The sequence below is a fragment of the Bufo gargarizans genome, chromosome 7, assembly GCF_014858855.1.
Source record: "Bufo gargarizans isolate SCDJY-AF-19 chromosome 7, ASM1485885v1, whole genome shotgun sequence".
Lineage (NCBI taxonomy): Eukaryota > Metazoa > Chordata > Amphibia > Anura > Bufonidae > Bufo > Bufo gargarizans.
The window spans coordinates 197393524-197419889 of NC_058086.1; the positions used below are offsets into that span (position 1 = coordinate 197393524).

At 44.9% G+C, this 26366-nt stretch overlaps 1 protein-coding gene across 3 annotated transcripts in view; it reads right to left on the reverse strand.

Annotated features, from left to right (window-relative positions):
• Positions 1 to 18778: 18778 nt before the first annotated feature.
• The window catches only part of LOC122943308 (FERM domain-containing protein 4B-like), a 79783-nt gene continuing 72195 nt past the window's right edge, over positions 18779 to 26366 (reverse strand). For all 3 annotated transcript variants that reach the window (XM_044300942.1, XM_044300941.1, XM_044300944.1), the window contains 7 exons: positions 26071 to 26299; positions 24992 to 25048; positions 24727 to 24859; positions 23400 to 23525; positions 21479 to 22263; positions 20981 to 21107; positions 18779 to 19756 (listed from right to left, as the gene is read on the reverse strand). In XM_044300942.1, the coding sequence (XP_044156877.1) occupies positions 19633 to 19756; positions 20981 to 21107; positions 21479 to 22263; positions 23400 to 23525; positions 24727 to 24859; positions 24992 to 25048; positions 26071 to 26299 (1581 nt within the window). In that variant the 3' untranslated portion in view covers positions 18779 to 19632. The remainder of the gene's footprint in view (positions 19757 to 20980; positions 21108 to 21478; positions 22264 to 23399; positions 23526 to 24726; positions 24860 to 24991; positions 25049 to 26070; positions 26300 to 26366) is intronic.

Consider the following 26366-nt stretch of genomic DNA (forward strand, 5'->3'; position numbering starts at 1 on the left):
TCAAAAAAACAGTCCAGCAAAATCTGCCTTCCAAAAACCGTATGGCATTCCTTTCCTTCTGCGCCCTGCCGTGTGCCCGTACAGCAGTTTACGACCACATATGGGGTGTTTCTGTAAACTACAGAATCAGGGCCATAAATATTGAGTTTTGTTTGGCTGTTAACCCTTGCTTTGTAACTGGAAAAAAAAAAAAAATGGAAAATCTGCCAAAAAAGTGAAATTTGGAAATTGTATCTCTATTTTCCATTAATTCTTGTGGAACACCTACATGGTTAACAACGTTTGTAAAATCAGTTTTAAATACCTTGAATGGGGTCATTTTTGGGTGGTTTCTATTATGTAAGCCTCACAAATAGAGATGAGCGAACTTCTGTTTTAAGTTCGGCGTCTAAAGTTCGGCTTCCGGTTAGCGGAGAATCCCGATCTGGAACCGGATATGGATTCCGACTTCCGTTGTGGTCCGTGGTAGCGGAATCAATAATGGCCGATTATTGATTCCGCTACCACGGACCACAACGGAAGTCGGAATCCATATCCGGTTCCAGATCGGGATTCTCCGCTAACCGGAAGCCGAACTTTAGACGCCGAACTTAAAACAGAAGTTCGCTCATCTCTACTCACAAAGTGACTTCAGACCTGAACTGGTCCTTAAAAAGTTGGTTTTTGAAAATTTCTGAGAAATTTCAAGATTTACTTCTAAACTTCTAAGCCTTGTAACGTCCCCCAAAAATAAAATGTCATTCCCAAAATGATCCTAACATGAAGTAGACATATGGGGAATGCAAAGTAATAACTATTTTTGTAGGTATTACTATGTATTATAGAAGAAGAAAAATTGAAACTTGAAATTTGCAAATTTTTCAAAATTTTGGGCAAATTTGATATTTTTTTGTCAATAAAAATGTTTTTTTTTTACTCCATTTTACCAGTGTCATGAAGTACAATATGTGACGAAAAAAAACATCTCAGAATGGCCTGGATAAGTCAAATCGTTTTAAATGTATGACCACTTAAAGTGACACTGGTCAGATTTGCAAAAAAAATGGCTTGGTCCTTAAAGAGGACCTTTCATTACAATAAAAAATCGAAACTAAGCATACAGACATGGAGAGCGGCGCCCAGGGTTCTCCCTGAACTTACTGTTATCCCTGGGCGCTGCTCCGTTCTCCCGGTATAGGCTCCGGTATCTTCTGATTTTTGGCTCAACTGGGAGGAGCCTGCCGGCGTCTCCTTCTCCCAGGCTGTAGCGCTGGCCAATCGCAGGGCTCAGCTCATAGCCTGAGAGGCCGACAGGCTCCTCCCAGTTGAGCCGAAAATCTGAAGATACCGGAGCCTATACCGGGAGAACGGAGCGGCGCCCAGGGATAATAGTAAGTGCAGGGAGATCCCTGAGCGCCGCTCTCCATGTCTGTATACTTAGTTTAGATTTTTAATTGTAATGAAAGGTCCTCTTTAAGGTGAAATAAGGCTGTGTCCTTCAGGAGTTAAGCAGACTGTGATTGTCTATTGTTGTGACTTAGATGAAGATAAGATCACATTTTATGACCAATTTGTGCAGAAATCCATATCATTCCAAAGGGTTCACATACTTTTTCCAGTAAATGGTTGTACCACCACAAAAGGTACTGGCGTCACGACTACAAGGGACCTTGCCATGGGCACATTAATACGAACCTTCAAGGGCACCTCGGACCACCATCTGGCCTATGTCCCTTACACCAGAGTGTGCCCCAGAGAATCCTTGTGCCGTTCTCCTCTTTACTTATGCGAGCCTGCCCAGGGACGAGACAACCGTGAGTAACCAGAACTGTATTTACCTCGACCCACCTATTGCTCACATCGTGACCTCACGTGTAATTCCCCTGTCGGTCTGGCATACTGCATAAAATAAATTGGCGTCACCTCGAACGGGATGCGATTCAATTCCTTTGTGCCTAATTGATAACTGGATTTGTGCATCGCTGCATTTGTGTACCGCCATAAGAAATTGGCGCTGTGAACAGGACTTGCAAAACCCTGCATCATTATAGACTGCCTATTGTGAATGAGCCCCAACTGTTTATTGATTTTTGGGCCGAAAAACAGTTTAGGCTGCTTATAGACTGTCTGCATGTACTGCGCTACACATCTTTAAAACTGCAAAATTGTGGACTTTTCTAGAGTCAATACCGCTGCTTGCTTTATTTGAATGGACTGTTTTGCATTTAAAATGGCCACCTAAAGGACTTGTATTTGTTTGCTGCGCCATAACTGAGCAGCTTGGCGGGAAAAACTAAGTCACACCCCCCTCACAGCAGGAAAATATTGGCGCCACTGTGCTGCGAAGCAGGAACAGTATTTCTGCTGCACCATAACCTCATTTGCATGGACAAAATATGCACCGCCTACCCTATACTGGAGTACCCCCTACTGGAGGTTATGCATGTACCCCGGTAGGTAACTCTGCTTGATGGACCTTCGATTAACATATAGGTCCCGGCCTGTAGTGTGGTCTTTGATGAATCCAAAACCCTGGTCCTTGTCAAAGGTGATGACCGTGCCCGACCTCCGTTCCTGGCGGGGCTGACAGTCTTTAGGGTCCTCATGGATGGACTTAGCGATTTCCTCAAAGTAAATTTTTGTTTGGGTTGTCTTGCACACCGCACTCGGCCTGAGAAAACTTTCACATGACTGCCAGTGCCAGCAGGGGTAGGGCGGCGTCTCTGATCCCGGAGAGTAGGCAGGTGGCTCACCCATCTCTGGTCCTGTACCGGGCAGCGGCTTTCAAAGTGCAGGAGTCTCTCTCGTTGCTTGGTAAAGTTGCCCTGGAAAATAACTTAAAAGTGGCACCAATGTTGTAGGTAGGTCCAGGGGCGTAGCTAAAGGCTCATGGGCCCTAGTGTAAGAGTTCAGCTTGGGCCCCCCTTCCCTTGTTGGCAAGGGGCAGGGAAGCACATAGCCTTCCTGCTGCCAGAACCAAACATTGAAAGGGCACCCACTCAATCTAAATTCTTGACATAACCCCCTTCCCTCCAGCCAGAGGTGTAAATTGACCAGAATGCTCTTTCTATAATGCCAGTGTCTTATGTGGCACAAGGGTTTTTGGGCCCCCTCAGGCTCCTGGGCCCGGTAGCGACTGCTACCTCTGCACCCCCTATAGCTACGCCCCTGTCCCTAATGACAGAAGGTGGGGCAACACAAGTAGGCAGAGACAAAAGAAATAGGCAGGGCCTGCAAACCACAGTGCAGTACAAAATATGTAACATCCCAGAGTATGTCACTAAACTCTGTCTCCCTGCTACAACATGTTAGGTGTATATTTATTGTCATCTTGTGTAATATAACATTGCATTTTCCATTATGTGCATTTCCTATACCTGTTTCATAAATTTGCTGTGATTTTTATGTTCACCATGAGGTGGCAGCAATGTGTTTAGCATAGACTTAGACCAGGCATGTCAAACTCGCGGCCCTCCAGCTGTTGCAAAACTACAACTCCCAGCATGCCCGGACAGCCTACAGGTATCAGCCTACAGCAGGGCATTGTGGGAGTTGTAGTTTTACAACAGCTGGAGGGCCGCAGTTTGACATGCCTGACTTAGACAGTTTAGCATATCTGGACTGGAATAGTACATTCCAATCTAGCCCCCCCCCCTCCCCCTCTTTGAGGAGGTGTGGAATGTTCCCACTTCCTGCCTCATGGGAAGGAAAGAAAGTTCTAGTTAGTGTACCATCCCAACCTAGGATCCAGCCTCGGCTGAGGCAAAGATCACCCTTCCCAGCCTGAGCCATTAGCCTCAGCTGGTTGACAAGAAAAGCAGCCATCTCCAGCGTCCAGGAAGAAGCATTCCCTGTGAGCCAAGCTGTGAGTACATATCCAGAGACCAGGAGAAGTCAAATTCCTCCTCAGCTAGTCAGGCCCATTACAAGCAGAAGACAGACAGAGCAGAAGATAAATACCTGCCAGATTCTCCAGGCACATAGTATAGAAGCAGAAGAGATACTGATCCCTGCCATACATTGCCTATACCTGCTGGGACCCAAGACTATTGCTGTAACTTGTATGGATTTAAAGCTGCCATTCAGTAAAGACAAGTTGGATCATATTACCTGTTTGGATCTCATTTACTGCTATCAAAGTTCCTCAATTACTCCTATTAACCACACTCAATTTATTGCAAGTGAGCCAGGATCCAGGAGTCCAGCCGTACCAAGGTAGGAGACACCGTTGACACTACACAGAGACATTATCCCCCTCTGGCATTCCTCACCTGGTACGTGAGCTATAACACCTTAAAGGGCCCTGAGACTATAACCTGCGCACATTGCAATTGGCGTCACAAACTAAAAACTATTAATTTTGCGCCAGTGTGCATTAGTCCCAATCCGGCTTACTACAATACCACTCCAGCAGAACCAATACCGTAGTGCAGCACAAAATACCACTCCAGCAGAACCAATACCGTAGTGCAGCACAAAATACCACTCCAGCAGAACCAAATACCGTAGCGCAGCACAAAATACCGCTCCAGCAGAACCAAATACCATAGTGCAGTACAAAATACAGCCCCAGTAGAACTAAATACCACAGTGCAGCAGAAAATACCGTTCCAGCAGAACCAAATACCGTAGTGTAGCACAAAATACATCCCCAGCAGAAGCAAATACAACAGTGCAGCACAAAATACTGCCCCAGCAGAAGCAAATGCAACAGTGCAGCACAAAATACTGCCCCAGCAGAAGCAAATGCAACAGTGCAGCACAAAATACTGCCACCCTCGCTACAGTATTCAACCGTATCACTATCCTGAGGACGATGATACAGTTGAGTTCAGGAGAGCATCTGCTGCCTCTGGCCAGGTGCATAAGTACCTGATGCTTCTAGCATAAATAAATGCTTAGAGCAGGAGTGCTCAACCTGCGGCCTGCCAGCTGTTGTAAAACTACAACTCCCACCATGCCCTGCTGTAGGCTAATAGCTGTAGTCTGTCCAGACATGCTGGGAGTTGTAGTTTTGCAACAGCTGGTGGGCCGCAGGTTGGGCATCCCTGGCTTAGAGCATCAGATCATTATGTTCCTGGCTGGCGGCCATGAAGAGGGCTCAGGCGGCCCTCTGGGCATATTCCCTGTAGGGTCTATGGCCAGTCCGCCCCTGCTCACAGTCTATGGACAAAAAAGGATGTGTGACTAAGGCCTCTTTCACACGGCCGTCCTGGATTTTCTCCGGATGCGTCCCGGGTGCATTGCGGGAAACCCGCACGAGTAGGCACGCAATTGACTGCGATTGCATTCCGATGTTCAGTTTTTTCTGCGCAAGTGCAATGTGTTTTGCATGTGCGTGAGAAAAAACTGAATGTGGTACCCAGACCCGAACCCGGACTTCTTGACTGAAGTTCGGGTTTGCGTTAGGTGTTCTATTCATTTTATTATTTTCCCTTATAACATGGTTATAAAGGAAAATATTAGCATTCTTAATACAGAATGCTTAATAAAATGTTGCTTGAGGGGTTAAAAATCTAAAATAAATTAACTCTCCTCATCCTCATGTTCGTGCAGCCGGCATCGTCTTCTTTCTTCTTCTTTCAAGACCTGCAAAAGGACCTTTAAGGATCCTTCTATCTTCATTCAGCAGGACCTGCGCTGACGTCACCACGCTCACCACGTGGATTACATCATCAAAGGTCCTTTTGCAGGTCCTAAAAGAAGAAGAAAAAAGACATGCCGGGTGCGCGAACAAGAGGATGGGGTGAGTTAATTTAATTTAATTTTTTTTAACCCCTCAAGCCACATTTTAGTAAGCATTCTGTATAACCATGTTATAAGGGAAAATAATACAGTGATTAGACTTTAATGGGTTCCGGGGTTGCTCATCCCTATCATCTCCTAGCAACCATGCGTGAAAATCACACCACGTCCACGCTTGCGGATGCTTGCGATTTTCACGCAGACCCATTTATCTCTATGGGGCCTGCGTTGCGTGAAAAACGCAGAATATAGAACATGCTGCGATTTTCACGCAACGCACAAGTGACGCGTGAAAATCACCGCTCATCTGAACAGCCCTATTGAAGTGAATGGGTCCGGATTCAGTGCGGGTGCAATGCGTTCACCTCAAGCATTGCACCCACGCGGAAAACTCGCCCGTGTGAAAGGGGCCTAAACATTTAAATCGATGTATGCTTGTGCGTGTTCTCCATGCTGACATGTGAATAAGCCCTTGCAGGTGGCACATGGTGACGTGTACAGATTTTTTTTTAGGCCGCGCTGAATCCACGTTGTGAAACAACACAGGATTAGCAGAGAACAGCTGAGCGGCGGATAATGATGCAGATTTCTAATATAGTCCGGGCGCAGCGTTGAAGTGTTAAATCCAGCAGCATAAAGGCGAGGGGACCCGGGGTCAACACATGTGCTAATGTGGCACATCGGACATCATGAGGCTCTGACACTCGGCCTCTCACCCGGGGTCACTGACAATACACATTTTTTGGGGGTTCAGCTATTCTTTATTAAATCCATAAATTCCAATTAGGGTTTATGCGCACCGCTGTATTTGCGGCACAGGGCCCATTTCCTCTTTGTGCCATGAACAGGGCACCATTCCTGACATTTTTGCATACTTACCAACGTTTATGTTGGTAAAATAGTGGCATCCAAAACCCTGCCCCTGGGAACGCCCAGACTCTGCCTGGAAACGTCCACTTATGGGCGATATTATTGTTAGCCCTGCCCATTTTCAGCCCGTAGTGTTTTGCGGTCCGCAATTGCAATTTGCGATCCGCACACGACTCCCACTATGATAGAAAATGCCTATTCTTGTTCGCAATTCTTTTTTGTGGGGCCGCGGAACGGAGCTCCTGCGGAGCGGAACACCCATTGAAATGAATGGGTCCGCACCATACGGCTGTGTGAATGAGCCCCTTATAGGGACACCAGAGCTGCCATTTGTAATATGTAGACCCATATGTAAGCCCCTCACTCTTCTCCCATCACCCGTCTTGTAGCCCACCGTGTACATTTAATAGGCACATGGAGTAGGAGATTTTAGTCATATGTAGAACCCTATAAAGGGGGACATAAGGGTAATAATAGGATCTTTCTATACAACTGACCATTTTTATCACAACTGTCTAATAGTTGACTCTATTGGCAGCCCATAGCAGCCAAACCAACCAGAGCTCAGCTTTCATTACTTAAAACTGCTCTGGCAAAATGTAAGCTGAGCTCTAATGTTGTTATGGGCAACAAAGGGGTCTTAGGGGCAGATTTATGAAACTGAAAGAGAAACTGTCTGTTTCCCATAGCAACCAATCACAGGGCAGCTTTCATTTTCCAGCAGCATAATATGAATTGAAAGCTGCACTGTGATTGGTTGCTATGGGAAACACAGTTTTATAAATCTGGCTGTCTTTTTGCAACCAATCAGAACTCAGCTTTCATTTTGTCAGAGCAGTCTAAGTAATGAAAGCTGAGCTCTGATTGGTTTTTCTTTTAGACAGTTTCATAATTCTCCCGCTTTGTGTTAGTTTTGATGAACGAGGCCCAATGGGGGAGATTTATCAAAACTGGTGTAAAAAAACTGGCTTAGTTGCGCGTATCAACCAATTAGATACCACCTTTAATTTTCCAAAGGAGCTCTGAGAAATAAAATGTGGAATCTGATTGGTTGCTATGGGCAACTAAGCCATTTCTGCTTTACACCAGTTTTGATAAATCTCCCTCGATTTCTTTCGTGCAGCTGGTGGCAGAATGAAGTAGTTCACTTTTTAAGGCCTCGTGCACACGACCGTTGTTGTGTTCCGTTCCGCAAAATGGGGTTCCGTTGTTCCGTGATCCATTTCCGTTTTTGTTTCCGTGTGACTTCCTTTATTTTTGGAGGACCACCAGACCTAAAGGAATGTAAAAAAAAGTCTAAGACAGGTTTTCCATGCAAATGATAGGAATAGAACGGACGCGGATGAGAATCTTGTGTGCCTCCGCGTTTTTTAGTGGTCCCATTGACTTGAATGGGTCCGCAAACCGTTTTCCGTGGAAATAATAGGACAGGTTATTTTTTTGGACGGACTGGAACCACGGATCACGGACGCGGATGGCAAACGGTGCACTATCCGCATTTTCAATGGCTCCATAGAAATGAATGGGTCCGCACCTGAAACGCTAAAATCGGCGGAATGGACACGGAAGCAAACAACGGTCATGTGCATGAGGCCTGGCAGTACCATCTTTAATGCCCTAATTGCAAAGCTGGGGGGGGCAGCGGATGGCATGTGTGGCTGGTATATAATGGGAACTATACTAGAAAGTTTGCATTTATAGCATTTTTTGGTTTAGCTTTGATTTGTGACTATTCGAGGGTATATCAATAGGTTTACTCACAGTTCCTCCTCATTTTCACCAATTTTTTTTATTATTTCAAATGTTTCCAATGATGCTGGTTGCCATTGGAAACAGTCGACGTAAACTTGTCAGACACACCCCTAACAGCTCATCTGAGCCACTTGATCAATGCTCGCTTAAAGGGCTCTTTACACTGCCCAATGCAAATGACATGGTCTCCATATTGACAGCAGCACATCCCCCGTTTACATGGGTCGATGTACCGCCAACAATCACGATTTTCGGGCCCCTACAAAGATACTATCACCGGATATACAAGCTTTTGCAACTTTTTTTTCTAATCCTAAGCAGCCCCTTTAAATGTTCCTGTCTGATATTGATCATATGTCGAATAGTAAGGTCACTATACACCTTATTATTACAGGCTCCTCAGGCCACTTTTGACAGGGCGCCATGATAAGAAATAGGAGCGGGCACCTGTTATGAAAACACACGATGCCCTCTCCCACGGGATTTACCCTGATATTGGACACTGGCACAGTTAAAGGCACAGACCTTCTGTGGGATTTGAGTAGGATTAGAATTATGATGCAGTGAATGGTAAGATGGGGCCAGGAACTCTAAGACCTTGGCCGACCTAAGGAATCACAGCTTGTCTAGAGTTCTGGGAACTAGATTTGGCTCTGGATCATAAAATATCTTTTGCTGTGAATACTTTGGTTGCTGAAAATTTTTATTAACATTATTAAATATTTATTATTTATCTTTTTAACCCCTTCATGACGCAGCCATTTTTAATTTTAGCGTTTTTGTATTTTTTTTTATTTTTATTTTTATTTTTTTACTCCCAGCCTTCCTGGAGCCATAACTTTTTTTAATTTTTCCATTCACATAGCCATACGAGGGCTTGTTTTTAACGGGACAAGTTGCACTTTTTAAAGGCACCATTCAATATTGCCTACAATGTAGTGCGAAGCTGAAAAAAAAAAATCCAAGTGGGGTGGAATTAGAAAAAAACTTGCAACTCCGCCATAGTTTTATGAGTTTTGTTTTTACTATTAGGGTTCCTGCACACAAACGTATTTTCTTTCCACGTCCGTTCCGTTTTTTTTTTTTGCGGACCATATGCAGAACAATGCATCTCAATGGGTGCGCCAAAAAAAATACGGAAATTACTCTGTGTGCATTCCGTTTCCATAGGTCCGTATTTCCATTCCGCCAAAAAATATAAGAACATGTCCTATTATTGTCCACATTATAGACAAGGATAGTGCTGTCCTATCAGGGGCCAGCTGTTCCATTCCGCAAAATGCGGAATGCGCACGGATGTCATCCGTATTTTTTGCGGGTCCGTTTTTGCGGACCGCCAAATACATACGGTCGTGTGCATGAGCCCTTGCTTTCATTTTCCAGGTTAGTATAATTACAGCAATGACACTTTTGTATATTTTTTTCTTGTGTTTTAAACGCCCCCCCCCCCCCCAAAAAAAAACACTTTAAAAAACATTTACCGGTATTTTAGCTTTTTATCACCATATTCTGACCCCCATAACTCTTTTTTTATTTTTACAATTTCGGGGCTATGTGAGGGCAAATTTTTTGTTGGTGGATCCAATTTTATGAAAATGAAGCATAATCGTTGTAACTTTCTAACATGCCCTGCCTGTTTTCTGGCCAGGACAAGCCAAATTCGGGACTGTTGGCGACTATGCTATGCAACGGTTGTCCACTTTATCTCGTGAGAGGTGTCTCCAATAGCAGACACTTCACCCCCATGACATCCTTATACTCTGAGAAGGCACCTGGCATCTAATGGTATTTTCCATTTTGCAAGGAGCTCAAGATCCAAGGAGTCCACGCTGTATTATCGGAACGAAGTGTGTGAACGTCAGGGATGAGGATCATGTACGGAAATATGTCAGGATTACAAGGTGGCGGACAGCTCTTCTCAGTGACAGTCACGGATCCGGGATATAGTGATACGCTGAGCTTTATAACAACATCTGTGGAGTCATGGAGATGAAGACAGGGAACAACATTTTATGGGGATCTGGAAACAGCTAATTTAGGGAAATATAGGGTTAAAATTAAATATTTTTATGCTTTTTTTCCCTCTCCATACAGGACTCTCATTTATAGTCCAGGGTGAATGGCAGCTACAAACAATTTGGTAGATTTATCAAATCTGCTACGCTAGTTTTGTAGTGTAAAAATGTCTCATGTGATGTCGCGCGCAACATTTTGTGCATTTTTTCCCCCGCAACGTTTGATGAGCATCGACCACTTTCATAGGTGAAGCGAAAATTTGGATCAGGGTTAGGCCCCTTTCACACAGGCGAGTATTCCGCGCGGGTGCAATGCGTGAGGTGAATGCATTGCACCCGCACTGAATCCTGACCTATTCATTTCTATGGGGCTGTGCACACGAGCGGTGATTTTCACGCATCACTTGTGCGTTGCGTGAAAATTGCAGCATGCTCTATATTGTGCGTTTTCCACGCAACACAGGCCCCATAGAAATGAATGGGGCTGCGTGAAAATCGCAAGCATCCGCAAGCAAGTGCGGATGCGGTGCAATTTTCACGCATGGTTGCTAGGAGACGATCGGGATAGAGACCCGATCATTATTATTTTCCCTTATAACATGGTTATAAGGGAAAATAATAGCATTCTTAATACAGAATGCATAGTACAATAGGGCTGGAGGGGTTAAAAAATAAATAATAATAATTTAACTCACCTTAATCCACTTGATCGCGCAGCCGGCATCTCTTCTGTCTTCATCTTTGCTGTGTGCAGGAAAAAGACCTGTGGTGACGTCACTCCAGTCATCACATGATCCATCACCATGGTAAAATATCATGTGACGGACCTTGTGATGGCCGGAGTGACGTCACCACAGGTCCTTTTCCTGCACAAAGATGAAGACAGAAGAGATGCCGGGCTGCGCGATCAAGTGGATTAAGGTGAGTTAAATTATTATTATTTTTTTTATCCCCTCCAGCGCTATTGTACTATGCATTCTGTATTCAGAATGCTATTATTTTCCCCTATAACCATGTTATAAAGGAAAATAATACAATCTACAGAACACCGATCCCAAGCCTGAACTTCTGTGAAGAAGTTCGGGTTTGGGTACCAAACATGCCGATTTTTCTCACGCGCGTGCAAAACGCATTACAATGTTTTGCAATCGCGCTGAAAAATCGTGCATGTTCCCGCAACGCCCCCGCACCTTTTCCCGCAACGCCCGTGTGAAAGAGGCCTTACAGATTAGAACAATTGTATGTCTCATTGATGATGTGTGAGTTTTTAAAAAGTCACAAAAAAGTTTCTCAACACCAGGGAACTCACTCTAACTGGCATCATACTTGCACCAAATTTAATTAAACCGATCGCCATTCCCATCATAAATTTGGCGCAAATGAACAAAGCAACTCCAGTCTAAAAAGTAGCCTCAGACACACCTACAATGATAAATTCCCCTCCAATGTCTCTCCCTCTGGAGGACCCGGGATATCTCTGTATTACACATGCAGTCCATTGATTTCAGTTGGAACTGTGTAATGTTTCATTTCTCCTGCGGAGGCACTACAGGGGAATGGAACACTTGCTGTTCAGATCTTCCGCAGATTATAGCCCATCCTGAGGGGTCGTTCACACGACCGCGGTTTTGCTCCGCATCCGAGGCGCATTTTTTTTGCAGCTCGAGTGCGGACCCATTCACTTAAATGGGTGCCGCAAAAGATGCGGATAGCACTCTGTGTGCTGTCCGCATCCGTTGCTCCGTTTCGTGGCGCCGCAAAAAATGATAGATCATGTCGTATTCTTGTTCGTTTTGTGGACAAGAATAGGCATTTCTATAATGGGCCGTCCATTCTGTTCTGCAAACTGCAGAAGGCACACGGGCAGCATCCGTTTTTTTGCGGATCCGCAATTTACGGACCGCAAAACACGGCATGTTCGTGTGAACGAGCCCTTACCCCTATACCCCTGAGGTCAGCTGGGGACCCTTTAAGGAAATGCAATTGTGTGAAGCAGATGACTCCTCTGCTCATGAGTTATTGTACCTACCTATTAGGTTCTTTTATGGCAAAGCCGGATGAAAACCCACATGATTGCCATTACTGTTCCCACAAAGGTTGTCAGTTGTCACACAGAATTTCCAAACTCCTGGATCCCAACTTATGCAGCTATTAAAGGAGAAGATAAATTATTCCATAACAAAATGTATTAGTATTTGACTATCTGGGGTATATAGGTGGCCCCTTGTGTGAGCTCTCTGCTTAATATATTAGTTACCCCCCAGCTTTCCTAAAAACAGATAAACTAAGAAGCAGCTGAATAAAATTTTCTAACAGGAGCGGCTGACTGTTTTTTTTTTATTTTTTTTATTTGAATACAATTTATTTCCCCACACTGGACGTGCATACAGGATGCCTTGTACATATGTAGTCTAACACTAGGTGGCAGTATAGCCTCGCACACACACACACAATAGCAGGTTTTACAAATTGCGGCCCACAATGCACGGGCCCCGTCCGTGTGGCTGGCGCAGACAGATGCAGACCCATTCAACTTGAATGGGTCCGTGATCCATCTGTACCGCAAAAAAATAGAACAAGTTTGAATTGGTTCACATCCGTGATGCAGTGCACAAACGGCCGCTGCCCGTACATTGCGGACCTGCTGTTTGCGGGCTGCAATATGGGCACTGGCCAACAACGGTTGTGTGCATGAGCTCCTAGGCTCCTTTCGCACGAGCAAGTTTTCCACTTGGGTGCAATTCGTGAAATGAATTTCATTTCTATGGGTCCGTGCACATGAGCGTTATTTTTCACGCATCATTTCTGCATTCATGAAAAATCGCTGCATGTTCTATAGGCTACATTCATACAACCGTATGTATTTTGCGATATGCATAATGCGGATCCGCAAAAAATACGGATGACGTCTGTGTGGCATCCGTTTATTTTGCGGATCCATTGTAACAATGCCTATCCTAGGACATGCTCTATATTTTTTGCGGGGCTACGGAACCGACATACAGATGTGGACAGCACACGGTGTGCTCTCCGCATTTTTTGCCGACCCATTGAAATGAATGTGTCCTCATCCAATCAGCCAAAAAAATATAAAATATAGTATAGACACAGAAACAAAATACTTTTGTGTGAATGTAGCCATATTCTGCGTTTTTCACCCAGCCCATGCCCCATAGAAGTGAATCGGGCTTCATCGAAAAGCGCATTGCATCTGGATACAATCCAGATGTAGTCTGGGTGCGATGCGTTTTTCACTGATGGTTGCAAGGAGATGTTGTTTGTAAACCCACGAGTGAAAAACGCATCAAAACTGATTGCACCCGCTTGGAAAAAAACGGAAACACTGAAATGCGAATTTCACTGAAGGCATCCTGACACAATCCGTATTGTTCGCGTGAATGCCCTGTGGTTTGACTCCTTTTGCTTCTGGTCACAGAACGAATCGGACCTGCTCAGCAGAGTACTAGAGGATCACCCCGTAGACCCAGGCTGTGCTACAATAATTGGGGCCGGTGGCGTAACTACCGGGGAAGCAGGGGAAGCGGCTGCTTCGGGGCCTGGGCTGACAAGGGGCCCGGCGCCCGCGTGTCAGTCAAGTTTAATCTTTTTTATTTATATGCAAATTGCCTTCCTAACAAGCCCAAGAGGTTGTCCCTCCGGCCATTTGTGCCCAGCCACGCCCATTATCGCCAAGCCCACCACCGCCCCGCTGTTAATTATTCACTGCTGTCCTCGTCTTTTTTTTTTTATATCGCTGTAGTCTCGCGCATGCACTGATGTTGCCCATGCGGTGTCCTGGCAACAGCCTCAAGTAGTGTAATCACGCATGCGCCAGCTTTCTCCGCTTTCTGGCGCATGCACGATTACATTACTTGAGGCTGCTGCCAGGACACCGCACGGGCCCGCACGTGAGTAACATCGGCGCATGCGCGAGATTACGGCACACAAAAAAAAAGACGAGGACAGCAGTGAATAATTAATAGCGGGGCGGCGCTGGGCTTGGCGATAATGGACGCAGCTGAGCACAAACGGCCGGAGGGACAGCCCTTTGGGCATGTTAGGTAGGTAATTTGCATATAAATAAAACAATTTTTATCAAAAATAAAAAGAACAGGTGGGGGTAAAAATAGTATATAAAAAATTGGGCGGGGGCTTGGGGGGCCCATACAAAAATTTGCTGTGGGGCCCAGGCACTTCTAGTTACGCCCCTGATTGGGGCAGTTCCTTTACTTTCTACATTTGCAAGTTGTACCCTCCTGGTGTTATCCCTTGGGACAGCCGTGTCTGACTATACATTTCCCCTGCAGTAAAATGAATGGCTGACCATGTAATGCAAAGCTCAGGTGGGAACCCATCTTACCAGACATGCCAATATTTAGTGAGATCCAAGCTTGAAATATTCCGCCACGTCTGACCATACCCTATAAAGAAATAGTAGAAATTGCGGCTAATCAACTGGTATCTGCTGTAGGTTCGGCATTTTAGGCCATCATTACCATTGTGAAGGCTGCCTTTAATGGCTACAGTGGGTCAACGGCTTCTGTATTAAGGAGCCCCAACAGTGGCCAAAGATCACCCATCTTTTCCTCTCTCCTTGGCCTTACAATGCTCTGCATTCTACTTTAGGCCTCATGCACATGACTATGTTTTGCGGTCCAAAAACAGCAGATCCACCAAATATGGATAAAATCTGTATGCCGTCCGAGTTCTTTTTGTGGACCCATTGACTTATTTTTGTGGAATGGACATACGGATGCGGAAAGCACACGGGTGATCTGTGCTTTCCACATCTGTATGTCGTTCCGCAGAAAGATAGAACACGTCCTATACTTGCCTGCAAAATGCGGACCACGAACCCACTGGAGTCAAGGGGTCCTCAAAAAATGTGGATGCAACATGGACGGTATCTGTATTTTTCAGATCCTCAATTTGCGGACTGCAAAAGACATACGGTCGTGTGCATGAGGCCTTATACAGCAACCCCGTTATCCCCTGAACCTCAGCTTTGGGGTTCCTTTAACAATGATGTTAATATTTGCAAGTCACGTAAAGTTTTTAAGGAGTGTATTGTTTATAGACCTTACATCATCACAGATATATGGAATATGTAGCCCACAAAATACCTGCCCGTTGGAGACCTGACTACCAGCCCAGTGCTGTTTCAGTAGCTTCCATTGCCATGCATAGGAGCTGCAGAAACTGCATAGCACAGCAACCCCTTTAATGATCGTCAGGCGCATGCAGTGCTGATGATGGGTCCTTGTAAATTGATTTGCTGTATCATCAATCATAACCCAAATTGGGCAAAAAAATCTACCCCTTTAAAAGGACCACCTATATAGCGACCACTATTATGATGGGGGTTTTCAGGACTCCCAGACATAGTGTCTGCCACCACAGCTACAGTGGCGTAACTAGAGTTGTATGGGCCCCAGGGCAAACTTTGGATCGCCCCCTTCTCACCGTGCCCAGTCGCACCCTCTGTGACCGTGATCATTAAATCCCTGGTCTCTGGTAATAATATCTTACCATTGCCCCCAGTAATGTCCTTCCACTGCCCCCAGTAATGTTTATTCCCCCACTTCCCCCAGTAATGTCCCTATAGTGCCCACGGATGTAACGGGGCCCGGCACTGCCCTACTAGCAGTATTCACGTATGATGTTAGGCTACTTTTACACTAGCGTTAATGTTTTCCGGTATTGAGATCCGTCATAGGGTCTCAATACTGGGGAAAAAAAACGCTTCCGTTTTGTCCCCATTCAGTCAATGGGGACTAAATTCCGTTCCGTTTTCATACCGTGCTGCGGTTTGCTTTCCGTTCTGGGATGAACCACAATGCAAGTCAATGGGGGCTGATCCGTTTTCTCTGACACAATAGAAAACTGATTCTTCCCCTATTGAATTTCAATGGAGTACATGACGGATCCGTCTTGGCTATGTTAAAGATAATACAACCGGATCCGTTCATAACGGAAGCAGACGGTTGTATTATCAGTAACGGAAGCGTTTTTGCTGAACCCTGCCGGATCCAGCAAAAACGCCAGTGTGAAAGTAGCCTTAGTCAGGCTTCGTCCACCCGCTGGTGAATACTACCTGTAGGACAGCGTTGGGGCCTGATAGATGCCGGACCGACCGCATGTGATGCTGCTGTCATGAGTGCTGTGACGGGGCCTGGCACTGTAATTGTACTTCATGCCGTAAGTGCAGCGGGCCCGGTCGCGGTTGCACCCTCTGCGACCCAGATCATTACGCCCCAGCACAGCTATGTCCCTGTGGCCCTTAATCCTCAGTCTTGTATAGATTCTATATTACCTTAGGAAATGCACACAGACAAGCAATCCATCACATTTGTTTTATTATTGGACCCATACAAAAATCGGCTCCAGAAGTTTAAATGCAAAAAAAGGGAACATTTCCAAGGAAGGTGCTGTACAAAACAAATAAATACGGATTTCTCCTTTCATTTCTATACCCAGATATTCCAAATGACTAAGGACCAGCTTGATTCTCAAATCTAAAGACGAACAAACACAACCTTCCTCACACACGTGAGGTCGAGGGAGGGATCTGCAAGCCTGTCTAGCAGAAAACTGGTTAATCCCCTGGAATATGGCCCGAAGGGACGGCGTTGCACGGGGTGAGCGCAGGCACCTGTTTAAGCATGCCTTGCCCTGCGCTTGTGATGACTTTTGCATAGTACTAAAACATTTGTTCTAGACTTAGTAACCTTAAGTTTTTTTTTTAACATTTCTGGAAAAACCTGCAGCCCTTGTACACAAGTGAAGCCCCAGAGACCGCGTTGAAATGTCAGTGTGGCATCCACATAGGCACCATATGGACAGGGGCTCTCCTGGAAATACGCAGCTGCGCTCCTCCTGCGCTTGGTTTACTTGCTGGAATGATAATGAATGGATTTCTATAGAAGAGCTGCCGACTGGAAGTGGACCGAAATGCGTTGGTTTACGGAAAAAGCATCTATTTCAAGTTGCAGGGCTGGTTAAAAAATCCTGCTTTGTGGTTCTGCTACATAACATGAGTCAAGTGATCAAGTGACTAACAAGCCTCAGGTCAGATAGTGTTGATTGTACAGAAAAAAATTCCGGAGACCCGGATCTATGGACCACGGTGGGTGAAGCAGGAACTCCTGTGACATGGGGGCACTCAACACTACGTTAATCCTGTCCCTAGTTATACTTAACAGCGCCAATATAGCCCATGGGTTAGTTCTGGCATTACAGACCAGTTCCAATGAAGTCAATGGGACTGAATTGTAATACCGGACACAACCATGGACAGCGATGGCGCTGTTTCCGAAATATGAGCAGACAATTTTTTTTTAATCCTTGAAACTCCTTCGAGGAGCATTGATGCCGCTGCTATGGGGCTCCTGGGAAGACGGGGTCTGGCTCATCCAACTGTGTCCAGGGATAGAAAAGCAAAAACAGAGCTATTGCAGCTCAGGCCAAATTCACTTCAATGGAGTCGAGCTGCAATACCAGACACAATCTGTGGACATTGCACTATTTCAGGAAAATGGGAAAAAAAAAAAAAGCAGCGACGTTTTAGGCCTCATGCACACGACCGTTGTTTTATTCCGTGTCCGTTGTTCCGTTTTTCATAATTTTCTGCAGACCCATTGACTTTCAATAGGTCCGTTGAAAACTCGGCTAATGCACCGTTTGTCATCCGTGTCCGTGATCCGTGGTTCCAGTCCGTCCAAAAAATATAACCTGTCCTATTATTTTCGTGGAACACGGTTTGCGGCCCCATTCAAGTCAATGGGACCGCAAAAAAACGCGGAGGCACACAAGATTGTCATCCGCGTCCATTTTTTTCCTATCATTTGCATGGCAAACCTGTCTTTGATTTTTTTTTACTTTCCTTTATGTCTGGTGATCCTCCAAAAATAAAGGAAGATACACGGAAACGGATCACGGAACAACGGAACCCCATTTTGCAGAACGGAACACAACAACGGTCGTGTGCATGAGGCCTTAAAGTGTAAAACTCCACGAATGTTGGATTGACCCAAAATTTATCTATTAAAATTATGCCACAAACCACTTAAAAGTTAGGTTTTAGCTTAATCCACGGAAATGTAATAATAATGATTACTATTGTTATTCCTACTCCATTTTGCTCAAGACCCGACAGATTTCTGGCCCCTGACATGCTTGCAGATCTCCACTAGAGATGATCGAATTTCATGTTATCAAATTCGTTTGCACTTTGTCTGGTGTTGAAAGCACAATTGCGTTATGGATTCCTTTACTACGGACCATAACGCAATTCTTTAGAGGCATTCCGTTATTCAATCCGTCATAATAGAAGTCTATGGCCTGCATAACGGATCCGTCCCATTTCCGTTATGCAGGAGAGGACTCCCCTGCATAACGCAAACGGGACGGATCCGTTTTGCAGCTCTAAAGGCATTCCGTTATGCATTCCGTCATAGAATTGCGTTACGGTCCGTGGTAACGGAATCCATAACGCAATTCTGCTTTTACCACCAAACGAAATTGGCTCATCTCTAATCTCCACCCGTACCATCCACGCACACAAAAATCCTCCTCTTCCACAACTGTTCCATTAAAAAAAAATAAAAAGATATAAGTGACACCTGACCAGCAGATTACAACCATTATGCATATATAGATATAAAAAAACAAGATCCAATTGGTGATCATTTCTAAAAACCAAGCTGTACCATAAGAAATTATCATTCATTCATCGAGCTCTGTAAGCAAAGTATTAGGAGAATATATATATAAAAAAACATACAATGCCGATAAAAAGTAGTCAAGAAAACCTATATACACATCTTCATATATACAGATTTTTAGGGTCGGTTTTTAACTTTTTGGAAGCATTGGATTTTATTTGAGACATGGCGTTGCCTTCTTGTTATAATCCTTCATATCAATGGTCCAATACTGACTGTAAAGTGTTATCCGTTCCGTTTTTGAGCTTTTCTCCTGCTGCAGTACACCATTTCAGCCACTAGTTGTCTTCACAGTTATTTAAAAAAAAAAAAGTTTACAAAAAAAAAGTGCTATTGATAAGTTCCTTTATAAAACCAAGTGCCTGTTTTATAAGCCGGTAGACTGTGCCTTGTCAGTCGTAGAAAGTTAACTGGTTTTCCCGGCGGCATCCCAGTGCCGATACTCCAGCCGATCAGGCTATGGCGGATTTTGCAATATCGATGCTCTCACTGCAAGGCACATGAGGTGATAAGTGGAGGGTGGGGTAAAGTATGGTGAGTCAGTCGCTTCATACTAAGGTGCCGGGTTTGGAGTCTTCATGCCATAAGATGTCTTCGGTGTCCGGGAGAGGGCCGTCACTTAGTGGGACGACGTGTGGGTTGTCCATCTGGGGAGTATACGTGTGGAAAGTTCTATGGATAAGAATAAAAATAAATGTTAACAAAACATAGTTATGGATGAGGCGCTATACCATGTACTACAGAAGTACCCAGGGTCAGAGTGGGGTTCCTTTGGCCCACCAGAGGAAATTATTCTTGGGGTCCAACCCCCATATCGTCAATAAAGTCTAACAGGTTTTGATTCAAAGATATGGACTCTAATGGCAAGTTATTGCATCCAAAGGCAGTTCCAAATTTATTTTTTTATTTTGTTTATCCTGGACCGGTGGAGCCCACTACAGTATCAGAGCCTGGGCCCACCAGAGGATCTTCTGAAGCTGGAAGGACCTGTAGCATCTTCAGGCATTGTGAAAATGGGGTCACATCTCTAGTTGGACCCAAAACTCATTAGCATACAAAGAGTGGCAGGAAAAATGGTGGACAGGGTTTGAGTAAAGGGTTAGAAAAAAAAATGTCTGCTATCTTCAAGAAACAGCTCCACAATGGTCCATTGGCTCGGTCTGGCATTGAAGCTCCAATGAAGTGAATGGGGCTGAGCTACAATACAAAAAATAACCTGTGGACATGTGTGGTGCCGTTTTTTTTTTTAGAAAGAAAGCAGCCATGTTTTTCTAATCCTGGTCAACCCCTTTAAGAGCCAGGATGTGGAACCTGCATAACAGTTTAGGTGGAGAGGGGCACATGATGCCCAGATATGCTCCATCTCCTTTTCTGTTGACAGGTGTTAACGTGGGCAGGTCTTCCGAATGCTTAGACAGCTCAACATTTGCACACAAAGGAAGGGGTCCATCTTTCTTACAAGGGATGGGAAGAGGGAGGGGGTGTTAATGGAGCATTAGAGCTTCCTGTGCCTGAATAGGGGGTATGTGTAGAGGGAGGGGGGTCTCCATGCTACGAATTTGTAAGACAGGGTTGAACATAAGTAAACTGGCAGATAGTGGTGGAAGCATTCAACTACGGTATATGTATGTAGACACTGAGAAGATCACCATGACCCCATCCTTCTGGTAGACTTACTGTTTCACCACAGGTTAATAGGGTTAACATCTTGGAATGACAGGCATCCTGCACCTCTAATGGGCTTTCTCCCATGTCTTCTAGACAAATTATTGACCTTACACCCAAAATGCGAAAGAAAAACACAGAACGATTGATGGAGAGAGGACCCTTTCAACACGTTCCGGGTCTGTAGAAGTTGAGAATGTTAAACCGGTCAGCCCGCAATCCAGGACTCACCTGCTAGGCAGAGGCGTGCTGCTATAAGCAGTGGAGTAGCCAGCATATGAGGCGTGAGGTACGGTGTTTGGGTAAACCAGTGTGCTGCTGTGTGCCCACCGACTCCCTGCTGTGCTCGTGGAAGACACTAGAATATGGAGAAAACAAAAACCATGAAAAAAAGTTTTCTTAAAAATTTGTAGTTTTTTTTTTCATCTCTTGAACAGTAGAGGAACCACCCCCCTTTCTTTTTCGAGAGGTGTCTGTCTATGAGATGTCCCAATAAACCAAAGTCCGATGGTGCTCTTGCTTTCAACTTCTGGAAACAATCCCGCTCTGGTACCGCAATACTAATGCTAACAGCTACAGCGCCCCTACAGGAAAACCAAGGTATAACCTCATAGCCTACCAAAACAAGACCAAGCCCTGAAGTCAGGCACCCCATTAGGTCAATCTACTATGTTGTGATAAAAGAAAGGACTCCCTATAGCCAAGCACAGCAAGACTGCCCCAACTTACCGGATGAACAAGATGGAGGCCTGATGCTAGGAGATGAGGGAACTTGCATAGAAGCATAACAGAGGCTCCTCTGTGACCCCCGCTCGGATTCAACCATTCCGTGAGTGCCATCTTTATTGAACGCTGCCCTTTGGTACCATCCCCGTAAATGCTCGGCCACAATGGCCTTGTTAATGTTCTTGGTGATCTGCTGTGTAGTCTTTACAGGTTTCTTTTTCGGAAGCCTTAACGTTGCATATGCACTGAGAGGCACATACTGGTCGGCATCATACCTCATGTACTGGTCGTAGCCATAGTGCATGGACGATCGATATGAGGGGTTAACACTATACTGGCCTTCTGTATCGTTTTCATAAATGTAGCCGCCGTTGTAGTAGGGGTCGCTATCGTGATAGGCTGAATAGCCGGTGATGTAATAGCTGGAGGATGGTTGGTTCTGGGGGGTTTGATAAACGCCGTTTCGTGCGTCTTTGTGTGCCAGGTTTGGCATACTTCCAGAGTTTGCTGCAGAGAAGTTTTGCTTCTTGTGACGCCTTCTATCTCGGGGGCGATTGTCCAGGGTCTGGGTGGTATAAGAGTAGTTCTGTTTTGGCGGCGTGCTATGATACTCTGAGCTAGACTGGCTGGTGTAAGAAGAGCCATCATCCAGAACCTCTGTGCTGTTGCTTCTTTGACTCTTGGAGATGGAGAATGTTGTACTTCCATCTACAGAATCCACAATGAGAGGGGTGTGGGATTCTAAGCTTCCCCGCCGCTGACGGCCGTTATGGCTTACTCCTTCATTCCTGGCAAATCAGAGACAGAACACAATTTAGTTTCAAAAACATTTGACATATATTCAGTAAGGGAAAAATTCACACGTAGAAGAAATGCTAATTTTCTGTGCGGAGGTAAAATCCATGTCATATTACAGTAGCAGGCTAGTGGAGGAAACGCTAACAAATCTCATCCACACAGTCTTCCCTACTGACTGTAATAGAAAAGCCAAAAATACGCAATAAAATTCCCTAGCAACCCCATTGCTGCAGATTTTTACTGCAGATTACCAGGGGATTTGCAGCAAAATCCATAAATGCAAAATTCTGCAAGAAAATCCACAGCCTCAGATCTAGACTCAAATCTCCAAAATCTGGTGCGGATTTGTTTTCAGGATTTCCCTGCAGATGGTTTGTGGATTAGTTGCGGAAATTTCCATGGCAAATCCGACCCTTTTGAACGTATTATATTTTAATTCTTATTCTTTATACGTTTGAACTTATTCTTTTTATTTTAAAAAAATTGGTTTTACAGACTTTTCCATTGAAGGCCTAGGCTTAGGATAAGCTATGAAGTTAAGGCCACATGTCCGCAGCAAAATCCACCAGGCGTGAACTCAGCCTCAACCTCCCATGATGGGAAGTGGCATTCCCTGGTCTGGTGATCAGTGGTGGTTTTGGAGGTGAGACACCCCCCCCCACTGTATAGACATTGGTGGCCTACGTTAAATACCCCAAAAGAAAAAAACAATGCACGGTTTCACATGGATAGGTAATTTAGGTTGGGTTGCTTAGAAAGTTCTAGATAAGACATTCTATATTCCCACCAATATACGGATGCGAACACGTGCGCAAAATGGGTTCGCATCCGTTCCGCAATTTTGCAAAACGGGTGCGGACCCAAGAATTTTCAATAGGGCTGCAAAATATGCGGATAGCACACAGTGTGCTGTCCGCATCTGCACTTCTGTTCTGCAGCCCCGCAAAAGGAAGGACAAGGAAAGGCATTAGTGCCGGCCATGTGCGGTCCGCAAAATGCGGAACGCACATGACCGGTGTGACCGCAAAACCGTTGCGGACGTGTGGATGGACCCTCAACCCTCTGATCGCTCACGCCCCATGTTCCTGATCCATCGTTATGCTGCTCTAAGTTATTTCCTACTTACTGGAGATGGCTGCTGCTGTAGGCGTTTCGTGTTAGCACAGGAGTGGAAGGCATGCTCCTGCCCCCGTGAGGCTTCCGCTCGGCAGTCTTGTACGGGCTGCTGTGTGTTGAAGTAGGTTCTCTGTGACTATACATGGGAAGAAGAAGAAAAAAAACCCATAAAACTCATTGCTCGAAGTTGTACAAAATGATAGAATGCACAAAAAGGATGCATATGTGTAAACCAAATCACCAACAATCATAGAAAAAAGCTAATTCAATAAACACAGATGTACTAAAAAGTAGCCTTTTCATTAAAAACTGATTTTTTTTTTGTCCACTAGGTGGCGCTGTCTTATGGCTTATTGCACTGATTTAATATTCTCAAGGTAAATTGTGAATTCTCAGTTCCATTACATGCAAACATTTCCATGTATTAGGTTTCCATATGTTTAGGGGTTTCAATATTTTGGGATATTATTTTAATTCTGGCTTTCATAGATTGTCCGGATCTGGATTACAAGCAAATCCTGTAACCCCAGGGATCATGTATTTGCTTGTAATTAGGACTATACTGTGAAATCTCATTGTCTGGCTCGCACTACACCTAAAACAAAGGCTGAATTATACAGCATACCTCCTTCCAGCAAACACAGCTGGGCGCATAACCACAAATACCAAGCGGTTACAGATGACTGCAGCGGATGGCGCTGTACACACTGCACCTGCATGGTTCCTGACTTCTGACTCACCCTCGGCTCTGAGTCCCTATGTATCCAATAGTAAGAGGGTAATAAACTGATGGCAGATACTGTATCTCTGCAGGCGGCTTATCACCCCTGAGAACAAAAGGATCGGGCATGTTGAAATCCACTGGCTCGGTCCTTATATTCCGCAACATATTTAAAAAGTCGGGACACCGCCCATACACATTGGGTTGGTTCTGCCAAAATTAGTTTAGCCTATATTAGTCTAATGTTTATGGCCTATGGGAAAACCGACATGTACGTTACTAGAAGATCCGCGGGAGAAATCTGAGGTTGACACTTGGACCTCTGCCGGGGAAGGCGTCGTGCACCAGCATGGGGATTGGCTCCTTGTCTTTGGATAGGGGCTAGTCCACAGGTTTTCCACGTGGAATCTGCAAGAATAACAAACTATTCTCGCAGAAGACGGCGTGGATTGGGGAATCCGAGAATTGGGTTGAGCTCAGGGCAGATTCCACGTAAAATCCACGACGTGCGAATTTGGCCTCATCCGATCTATATATGTCATTGGTTGTCATGTGTTACAGCAGATACCGGTGCCCCTGATACCCCCACAAGTGACTGATCTGAAAGATGCTTTACCCTGAGAGGCGCATGTCTGAAAACTGTTCATTGAGGGAGGATTTTCTGTTAAGGCTTCTGTCTTTCGGAAGTCGGGTCTTGGGGGAATTCTGCAAGGAACTGGATCTTTGCCCTTGTAGGTAGAGTGAGTCATCTGAAAAGAAGGAAAATGTTCATTCTGGTAGAGAGACACCAAAGTATATGTTCCAACAAGACCATTTATTCACACAAAACCAGACACTAGGGGGCGCTGTTAACTACTAATTTACTTTCTGTAGATACTTACCATCATCAAATGTGGTTGTATCGGACAAGGAGCTGCTTTCTGATGGGATGATATCATCTATAAAGTATTAAAAAAAAGCATTTAGTGAAGAGAACAGGAAGAGGCGACACTAATGGATGACTAATGCTTTCTTTTAAATAATTAAACCAAAAAAAGCCAATTAGTCCAGATTAAACCCGGCAATATTGTTTAGGAGGATGCCAAAATTTCATTTAATGACTTGGACTAACAATAGTGGCGACGTGAAGGAGCCGGCGTGGTACCATAATGCTATCATCTGTCATTATAAGATGAACTTAGTCACAGCTTCCACCTCGCTGATGCCTCCTAGAGGCAAGAGGGGGGCAAATGTCAGAACAAGAACAAATGCTGTGAATTGTGGTAAAAAGCAGAGGATTCCGTTCATGGGGGAAACGCAGCAGCTAATGATCATTCAATATATGGTAACGTTATGGTGGGGGTCTGGTAATGACTGCATTAAAGGGGTTTTACAACTCAATCCCATTCACTTGAATGGGACTTAAAGGGGTTCTCCTGTATTTACATATTGATGACCTATCCTCAGGATAGGTTATCATTAAGAGACTGGGAGGGGGGTCCCAGGAGTCGGACCCCCACCATTCAGCAATGTCAATATACAATGTACGGCGCTGTGCTTGGTAAGCTGCAAGGAGGTTGTGGCGCTCATGGGAGCTCTGCGGTCTCCTCAAACAGCTCATCAGCGAGGATCCTGAGGATAGGTCAACAATATTTAAATCCAGGAAAACCTCTTTAAGATGCACAAGGGCAATGTTACCGATGGACGTCATGTTACAGGCCAAAGAAGAGGCTGCAGCGCTCAGCCGAGTGCCGCAGCCCTTTTCCGACTGTCAGGGGTGCTGTGAGTGAGACCGCCACCAATCAGATATTGATGGCCTGAGGACAGGTCAACAATTTGTAAGTCTCAGAATACCCCTTTAACCCTGAGGTCTTTTGAGGTTTGATGGAATTACATAAGGAGAGAATTGGACACCCTGGGGTTGCTCCTTCTTTAATGCCCATAAGTATTACAAATTTCAGATGGGGTCGGTTGCTCTTACCTTGTAGGAGAAGAGAGGCCCTCTTGGTTGGGTCTTTCCCTCTCTTGATCCTGTATTCATTGATCGCACTCTCTATGTCCTGTAGTCTCTTTATGGCATCACTATAATCCTGCTTCCTCTTCCTCTTAACATTCTTCGCGAGGTCAGGCTCCAACAAAAGTTTTTTTGTTGCTTCAACCATTTGTTGTTGTATGAGGAACTTGTGCTCCAAATTCTGTAAGTCGGATTCCTGGGTGCAAAAAACCCCCCATAAAAACAGAAAAACACATTACAAAAAATCCTAAGTATTCATCTCC